This window comes from Phyllopteryx taeniolatus, chromosome 7, assembly GCF_024500385.1.
Source record: "Phyllopteryx taeniolatus isolate TA_2022b chromosome 7, UOR_Ptae_1.2, whole genome shotgun sequence".
In the NCBI taxonomy this organism is placed as follows: Eukaryota; Metazoa; Chordata; class Actinopteri; order Syngnathiformes; family Syngnathidae; genus Phyllopteryx; species Phyllopteryx taeniolatus.
The window spans coordinates 31,984,094-31,993,276 of NC_084508.1; the positions used below are offsets into that span (position 1 = coordinate 31,984,094).

General features: G+C 42.4%; 1 protein-coding gene across 6 annotated transcripts in view; it reads left to right on the plus strand.

The window, feature by feature from the left end:
- The window catches only part of naprt (nicotinate phosphoribosyltransferase), a 28,839-nt gene that overhangs the window by 9,717 nt on the left and 9,939 nt on the right, over nucleotides 1-9,183 (plus strand). For 4 of the 6 annotated variants that reach the window (XR_009789402.1, XM_061779725.1, XM_061779724.1 and 1 more), the window contains 3 exons: nucleotides 3,971-4,098; nucleotides 4,181-4,263; nucleotides 6,822-7,013. Coding sequence is in view for 5 of the 6 variants with exons in the window: in XM_061779725.1 (XP_061635709.1) it covers nucleotides 3,971-4,098; nucleotides 4,181-4,263; nucleotides 6,822-7,013 (403 nt within the window). In the remaining variant the exon portion in view is untranslated. The remainder of the gene's footprint in view (nucleotides 1-3,970; nucleotides 4,099-4,180; nucleotides 4,264-6,821; nucleotides 7,014-9,183) is intronic. The other 2 variants (XM_061779727.1, XM_061779726.1) reach the window with 1 other exon arrangement.

The window sequence follows — 9,183 nt, forward strand, 5'->3', positions numbered from 1 at the left end:
ACAATTGTGCCATATTGTGGAGGAATGATATGGTGCTGATTGAGATTGTGTGGTTTATAGACTTTTCCACCAAGCTGATTAAGTGCCTGCAATAATCAGATTTTTTTAAATTTGTGGCGTTTGAGACTTGTGCTGATAAATCAGAGGTCTATTGCAGTCTATCTGTTCTAGTTGCAGCCAAGATTGTTGTTCAGCATTTGGATGTACTGTAACCATTTAATGAGGCTATCTAAGTAATAGTGTTTGAAGTTGGGTGTTTCAAGTCTCCCTTCTGTTTTTTTCTGAAGGGTAGATAGGTGAATTCTATTTTTCTTATTTTTAGAGTATAAATAAATAAACAACAGAGTTTAGTATTTGGAACCACTTTAACGTGGGTTTGAATGGCATCACTAAAAATAATTAAAATGAAAAATAATTTGAGGTAACATTTTCATTTTTACCGTAGCGATACGCCCAAGAAGTGAGATAGGTATGCTGTTCCAACGTTTTGTTGTCCCAAAAAAATTTCCAGTAGAGGTTCAGTACGTGATTTAGATTATTTTACTCCATAAATTTTGCTGAGGTGGGTGGGACAGTGGCCGACTGGTTAGCACATCTGCCTCACAATTCTGAGGACCCGGGTTCAAATCGGGCCTCTCCTGTGTGGAGTTTGCATCTTCTCCCCGTTTTCTCTGGGTACGACAGTTTCCTCCCACATAGCGAAAACATGCATGCTAGGTTTATTGAAGATTCAAAATGCCCATAGGTGTGAATGTGAGTGAGAGTGGTTGTTTATATGTGCCCTGCAATTGGCTGACGACCAGTTCAGGGTGTACCCTGCCTCTCGCCTAGAGTTAGCTGAGATAGACTCCATCACACCCACGACCCTAGTGAGGATAAGGAAATGGAATGAATGAAAAAAGTTTTGCTGAGATCTTATTTCCCAGATATTTTACATTCCCAGGCGGAATAGGAAAGTTTGGATTTTGGGTGTCCATGAGTTAGTCGTTATCGAAGTATTTTTTATTTGACCAATTGATAGCATATTATGATAATTGCGAAAATGTCTTAATGAGGTTAAAAGCTGTTTGATGACTTGGGTTCTTGTAAATAGAGAATAATATCATCTGCATATACATTAGATTGGATTTGTGTTCTTGAAACAGGAGAGTTAGGTACCTTTTAATATTAGTGTTCCCAATTAGAGAATCAGGAGAAATCACTGCATGTAAGCGGCAAGGCCGAAAACCAACATTGAATGTCCGTGACCTTCGATCCCTCAGGCGGCACTGCATCAAAAACCGACATCAACGTGTAAAGGATATCACCACATGGGCTCAGGAACACTTCAGAAAACCAATGTCATTAAATACAGTTCGGCGCTACATCCGTAAGTGCAACTTGAAACTCTACTAAGCAAAGTAAAAGCCATTTATCAACAACACCCAGAAACGCCACCGGCTTCTCTGGGCCCGAGCTCATCTAAGATGGACTGATGAAAAGTGGAAAAGTGTTCTGTGGTCCGACGAGTCCACATTTCAAATTGTTTTTGGAAATTGTGGACGTCGTGTCCTCCGGGCCAAAGAGGATAAGAACCTTCCGGACTGTTATGGACGCAAAGTTCAAAAGCCAGCATCTGTGATGGTATGGTGCTTTGGTCGTGCCAATGGCATAACTTACACATCTGTGAAGGCACCATTAATGCTGAAAGGTACATACAGGTTTTGGAGAAACATATGCTGCCATCCAAGCAAAGCCTTTTTCGTGGACGCCCCTGCTTATTTCAGCAAGACAATGGCAAACCACATTCTGCACGTTACAACAGCGTGTCTTTGTAGTAAAAGACTGCGGGTACTAAACTGGCCTGTCTGCAGTCCAGACCTGTCTCCCATTGAAAATTTGTGGCGCGCTACGAAGTCTAAAATTCGACAACTGAGACCCTGGACTGTTGAACAGCTGAAGCTGTACATCAAGCAAGAATGGGAAAAAATTCCACCTACAAAGCTTCAACAATTAGTGTCCTCACTTCCCAAACGTTTATTGAATGTTGTTAAAAGAAAGGGTGATGTAACACAGCGGTAAACATGACCCTGTCTCAGCTTTTTGGGAACGTGTTGCAGCCATAAAATTCCAAGTTAATGATTATTTGGGCGGCACGGTGGACGACTGGTTAGATCACCAGCCTCACAGTTCTGAGGACTGGGGTTCAATCCCCAGCCCCGCCTGTGTGGAGTTTGCATGTTCTCCCCGTGCCTTCATGGGTTTTCTCTGGGCACTCCGGTTTCCTCCCACATCCCAAAAACATGCATTAATTGGAGACTCTAAATTGCCCGTAGGTGTGAATGTGAGTGTGAATGGTTGTTTGTTTGTATGTGCCCTGCGATTGCTGGCAACCAGTTCAGGGTGTACCCCGCCTCCTGCCTGATGATAGCTGGGATAGGCTCCAGCACGCCCGCGACCCTAGTGAGGAGAAGCAGCTCAGAAAATGGATGGATGGATGATTATTTGCTAAAAACAATAGTTTATCCGTTTGAACATTAAATATCTTGTCTTTGTATTCAATCAAATATAGGTTGAACATGATTTGCAAATCATTGTATTCTGTTTTTATTTGTTTCACACAACGTCCCAACTTCATTGAAATTGGGGTTGAATTAAGAACATACAGTAACTCTTGTTATGATTATTATTGTTATTATTATTAGCAGCAGCAACATCAATGGTGAAGGTCACTAGCAGCGGGGTTATTGACGGGCAACGAGGAGGTGGTGCTGGTCGAGGAGAATGAGGAGGAGGAGGAGGAAGATGTGGTGGTCTTATTGGGAGAGAAGGAAGAGAATGGAACAGGAAGCAGCAATATTAGATATACATTTAAATATATATAGGTGGAACGGTGGACGATTAGTTAGAGTGTCTGCCTCACAGTTCTGAGGACTGGGGTTCAATCCCTGGCCCCGCCTGTGTGGAGTTTGCATGTTCTCCCCGTGCTTGCATGGGTTTTCTCCGGGCACTCGGGTTTCCTCCCACATCCCAAAAACATGCATGGTAGGTTAGTTGACAACTCTAAATTGCCCGTAGGTGTGAATGTGAGTGCGAATGTTTGTTTGTTTGTATGTGCCCTGCGATTGGCTGGCAACCAGTTAAGGGTGTAGACCGCCTCCTGCCTGATGATAGCTGGGATAGGCTCCAGCACGCCCGCAACCCTAGTGAGGAGAAGCGACTCAGAAAATGGATGGATGGATAGATATATAAAATATTAGATTACATTATACACTGGTAGAGATGCTGTGTGTTAGGCTGCCGTACTGGGTAGGCAATTGTATTATGCATACAGTATATACAGCAAAAATGATGAAACCTAAAGTCACAGTCACCACTCATTGGTTAGTATTCGAGGCTTTATTGCAAGGCAGGAGGAACAAAAAACATTTGGTCTTCGGTTGTGTACACCATGGTCCTCTCCATTTAAATTCGTGGGCTGAATTTTGGGCCCAGTATGTCCCTGCCGACAATCATAAATATTGCAAGTGTTCAATATTTCCAAACAAAATTCTTTGTGTGGGCAAAGTTCCTACTCTCGTCATGAATCGATGAACTGTGACATGGAACGGAATGTAGCCAATCAAATAAGCACCCTAGACAGCGAAAACGGAAACAACCATTAATACAAACAAACCTGTCTCATGCTGGTAGTGTCCAACACTGACTATAGGCCACACAAAGCTTCAATATCATTCAACACAAATGTGCACTGCTCATAACCACAGCTAAACGTGTTAACTCTAACCTTCTTGATCTCACTCATGAGAAGCTATAATCTACACATCAGATTTGCAAATTAGAGGGCTATTAGCTTTGGAGCTAAGACTGTAATTGTTTGCATGGTGTGAGAGGACGTGATAGAGTGAGGACGCATAAGAGGCCATACAAAGATTGAGAATGCTTTCAATATCAAATTACAAGGTTTTTATTTTATATTTCATGGATGTAGATGTGGACTACCTGCGCTCCGTTTTACCGACAACTACTGACCCTGCCTTCTTCCAGTTCTTGCGAAGTCTTGACTGCTCCGGTGTTACACTCTGCTCTGTTCCAGAAGGCACGGTGGTCTTTGCCCGGGTGAGATGCAGGACTGTGTGACAGTAAGGGTACAAGTCTTGGTGCTCAGAGGGCTAAACTGATATATATGTAATATCTACAGGAGCCTCTGATGGAGGTTGCAGGTCCACTGGCTGTGGTTCAACTACTGGAGACCAGTTTACTTTGTCTCGTAAACTATGCCAGGTAATACACACCATTTGATTATCATTGATACATAATGACACATAAGGAGAAAAACAGACGTCAGTTAATGTTGTCGTCAGATGGCCAAACACAAATATCCCCCATTTTCACGAAGACAACCAAGTCAAGCATTATTATAAAATTATTATTGCTGGTAACAGTCTTGGCTACCGCTAATCTGTGCTAACACTGCCAGCTCTGTTTGCCTTTTGTCTTTGACATGATAATGCTTCGGGCCACTATGTCTTTTTTTTGTTTTTTTGCTCTAGCCCTTGTATTATATTGTGGGTCAATTTGACCCATTTTAGTTTTTGTGTTGGCCAAAGTACTGGTTATGCTTTTTTTTTCCTTCATGAAATTTTGGGACTTTTCCTCATCTAGGGTCATGAACTAGTGTGCAAAATCTGGACACTGTGATGTGTAGTGGAATGTCTGTGCAGAGTTTGTATCCAAAAATGAAGTTGCGGGTCATTTTGACGCGCACACTTTAATGTGGGGAAAGTAGCTGTTCAGATCCAAAATAAACATGTCTTTTTGATGTACTTTATTTGGATTGCCTCTGAATAGCCATTCAGGCCCATAGACCCAGGTGTGTGTAGAGGAGAAACTTTCTTTCCCTTGTCCTTGTTACTGTTCTTGTGTCACTTCTTTTTGACAAAAAAAACAAAAATGAGCTCCAGACGTTTTACATCTGAAGGAAGCTTTAGCACAGCTTTTGAACTGTGATAGTGATGCAGAGGAATATATTTCAGAGACAGAGGATCTTTCAGAGACAGAGGACAATGTTATTGATGATCCAGATTGTCAATTTGTCTCGCCATCAGATGAAAACTAGAGATAGTAATATAAAATGGTCAACATCACCACACCAAAGCCTAATGTCACCAAAATGACTCCCGGTCCTACAAGATTTTCTATCACACGAGTTGATGGTATTCAATCAGCATTTCAGCTCTTCATATCCCCACCAATAGAGAAGATTATACTGGACATGACCAACTTGGAAGGGAGGGGTGTATTTCAAGAGAAATTGAAGCCACTGGATCAGACTGACTTGCATGCGTACATTGGAATTCTGGTATTAGCTGGAGTGTACAGGTCAAAGGGAGAAGCAACTGCAAGTCTATGGAATGAAGAGAATGGAAAGCCAAATTTTCGAGCAACAATGTCACTGGAGACATTTCTCATGATCTCTTGTGTGATCCGATTTGAAAACCGCGACACCAGAGTTGGTCGACGTGAAAGAGACAAACTAGCTGCGATCAGAGATGTATGGGATAAATGGGTCGAAATTCTACCTTTGTTGTACAATCCTGCTATCCATGTTACCATAGATGAGCGCCTTGTTGCATTCAGGGGGCGCTGTCCTTTCCGACAGTACATGCCCAACAAGCCTGCCAAGTATGGCATCAAAATATGGGCAGCCTGTGATGCAAAATCTCGCTATGCATGGAATATGCAAGTGTATACTGGAAAGCTAACTGGAGGAGTATCTGAGAAGAATCAGGGGATGCGTGTGGTGCTGGAGATGAGTGAAGGGGTGCAAGGTCATAACATCACATGTGACAACTTCTTTACATCCTACCGCCTTGGAGATGAATTTCAGAAGAGAAAGCTGACTATGTTAGGAACAGTCAGAAGAAATAAGCTGGAACTTCCCAGTGAAATTCTGAAGATGCGGGGCAGACCTCTGCATTCCTCAGTATTTGTTTTCACTGAGAAAGCAACAGTTGTTTCATACTGGCCAAAGAGAAACAAGAATGTTCTTGTAATGAGCACAATGCACACAGATGCATCTCTGTGCACAAGAGAAGACATGAAGCCACAAATGATCCTAGACTACAACTCCACCAAAGGAGGAGTTGACAATCTGGACAAAGTCACAGCAACATACAGCTGTCAGCGCAAGACTGCCCGTTGGCCCTTGGTGATTTTCTACAACATTGTGGACGTGTCTGCTTACAATGCCGATGTCCTGTGGACTGAAATCAACCAGCAATGGAATAATGAACCTAAAAAGAATTTGCTCAAGGGCCAAACGGTCAAAACCTTCAATCTACAGACAATGTTTTAACTACAGTATCATTTGAACATTTTTAACTGTCATACAAGTTTAAAAATAAGTTCACAGCTGAGATGTAAAAACAATTGGCTTTTTACGAGACTCAACTGTGGCCTTGCAGAACACAATAAATTAAGATTTTTTTATGCCTGCTGAACTGAGCTCTCACAATTTTCTCAGACGTACTCATGACATCAAGCAGTTGGAATTTAACGACCGCGTTTCAGCTGCTGCTGAGCTGTAAAAATGCACTCTATAAAGTATTCATATATTGTGTTTTACAACAATACTTGGCTGTATTTGTGATTTTTGATGCGGCTGTGGTGGATGGAGTGGCGAGGCTTGCAATCATGGTCGCCAGTGAACACTTTCATTCACAAGGGTGGGAGTGAGGGACAAGCTCGCGGTGGCCGCCTCTCTCGCTTCTTGGCCGGTGTTCTTCACATTCTCTATTGGTGGGCCAGCGGTCTAGCGCTTGGTGAATTGTACTTCACAGTGATTTGTGCACATTTGGGTGGGCACGCATCTCCCTCGCTCCTGCCATGCCGCCTTGGTCCTCTTCGGCGGCAGCGACGAGAGAGTCTCCTGCCCCCACAGAGGCAGAGAGACCGCGTGGTCTCCACCGCATCTGGTGGGAAGGCACTTCTGGGCCGCCACTGAGGAGGATCGTTGTGGCGTGTCAGCAGAGGTGGGTAGAGAAGCCAAATACGGTACTTTACACGATCAGGATTTTTGGGGCCGATCACCGATCAGCAAGTTTAAAAAAAAAAAAAAAAAAAAAAAAAAAAAAAAAGATAACCGATCCGATCATAAGATGGAGCAATGTGTCTATTTACATGACTTGTTCATTTATTTTATATACTTGTGTACTGTATACATTCTGCATTCTCTAGCATTTTAGACAAAATTTAAAACATCAATGACCTCCAGGGGGCATTCAAGGATTTGCCACTGACATAAGTTTAGGTCAAATCAACATTACAACATGACAGAAATAATGGGTGCTAACTTACTGTAATTAAATTACTTTTACAAATACTGTTAATGACATGCTTACTCTAATTTTCTCACTGTCCCGGCTATATGGACGGGTGTTGACCAGAGTTTGCGTCCGTTTGACTTTTGCTTTTTGTTTTTTTGTTTTTTTTCCCCACGCTGCGTTGCTTGAACATGACATGCTCCTCCTTGTGTACATTTTTCAGGTGCCCGATCAAATTTGTTGTTGAAGCATTTAGATGACGTTCCCCACAACGTAGTTCAGTTGTGCACAGACTGCAAATAATTTACGTGTTGCTTGTCTGAGACACCGCAAAATAGTCCCACACGAAGGACGTGTTTTTTCACCGACAAGATTGAAAAAACTTTATTGGCCGTCAGATACTTACAGTACTGTGCCACAAGACACGTGACAAGGCTAAAAATAAACTAGCTTTTGGATTCATACGTGACGAAGACGCGGAGTTAAATTTCTTGGCGGAGCCCATCGATGACGTCATTGATCGGATCGACGAATTATGACATGAAAGTCGATCAGCATAAAATGCGAATTATCGGCTGATACCGATCACACCGATCAGATCGGCGTAAAGTCTAGTAATAATATGACTCAAGTAAAAATAAAAAGTAGCCTTCCAAATAATTACTTGAGTAAGAGTAAGAAAGTACTCGGCGAAAAAAGAGACATTTGCTTTATCTACTAAAATGGCTGAATGAAGAAGTCGTTTGCTGACCAGACTTATTGATAGTCTGTGTGTGTGTGTGTTTGTGAGGGAGGGACAGAGAGAGAGAACAGAACGTACCCCACATGTATGTTTTACAGTTACTTGGCACCATAAAATAGTGGTAATGTTGCCATATGCACAGCCAAAACAACAGAAAAAACATCTGCAACTTACCGCAAGGTGTTTTTTTGCAGTTAAAAGTGGGCTGAGATTTCCAAGTTTGGGCAGTGATAAAACTACGCTGCATGTTAAAGTTGTTTTTTTATAGTCTGTATTGTAAACACGAGTCGCGCATGGCTGTCACAAGTCACATTGTTGGCCCGCAAAGCCCAATGAAGACTTTGTGTCCGGACATGTGACTTTTCTTGCATCGTTTGATTGATGAACTTGAGTCAAACATCAATGTTGTAACATTAGATTGGAGCAATGGTGCCTGATACAGAAGTCGAAAACGAAGGTCTAAAACTAGATCGTGCACGCAATTATTGATAAATGAAAGTAGCGAGCGGCATGTAGATCATTGTAGTTGAGTAAAAGTACCGTTTCTTCTTAAAATGAATACTCAAGTAATAGTAAAAGGTATGATGCATTAAACCTACTCTGACAAGTACAATTTATCCAAAATTTTACTTGAGTAAATGTAACAGAGTAAATGTAGTGCGTTCCTACCCACCTCTGCATGTCAGTGTGGTGCTGCAGCACGGGTGGGACGGCGCAGGTCCCCCGCCATTCAGTGTGTGCCGGTCATTGTGAGGCACAGTTCACGGGTGTAATTTTTACCATCGGCTGGTTGAGATGTGAGGTTGGACGTGTGGCTGACATGGGAGAGGGGGCTATTTTGAGCTCGTCTTTTATTCCCATTCATGTGAATGAGTGCGGGCCACACTATTTCAGCCACCACGATTACATTGGAAGTTGCCAATGTAGTTTGGTGTTGTTGTATAACATACTTGTATACTGCATTTGAATGTGCGTTCAGAGTGTAATGAAACTCAAGCGAGGGATTAGAGTCTGAACTCTGCATCGAAGGGTGACATTTATCTAGACTAGCAGATGCAGTGATATGGACCAATCAGACCCAAGCTGTTTTCCATATTTAAATTAGGGAAGATGAGCGATCAAATCAGAGCAAAGCTT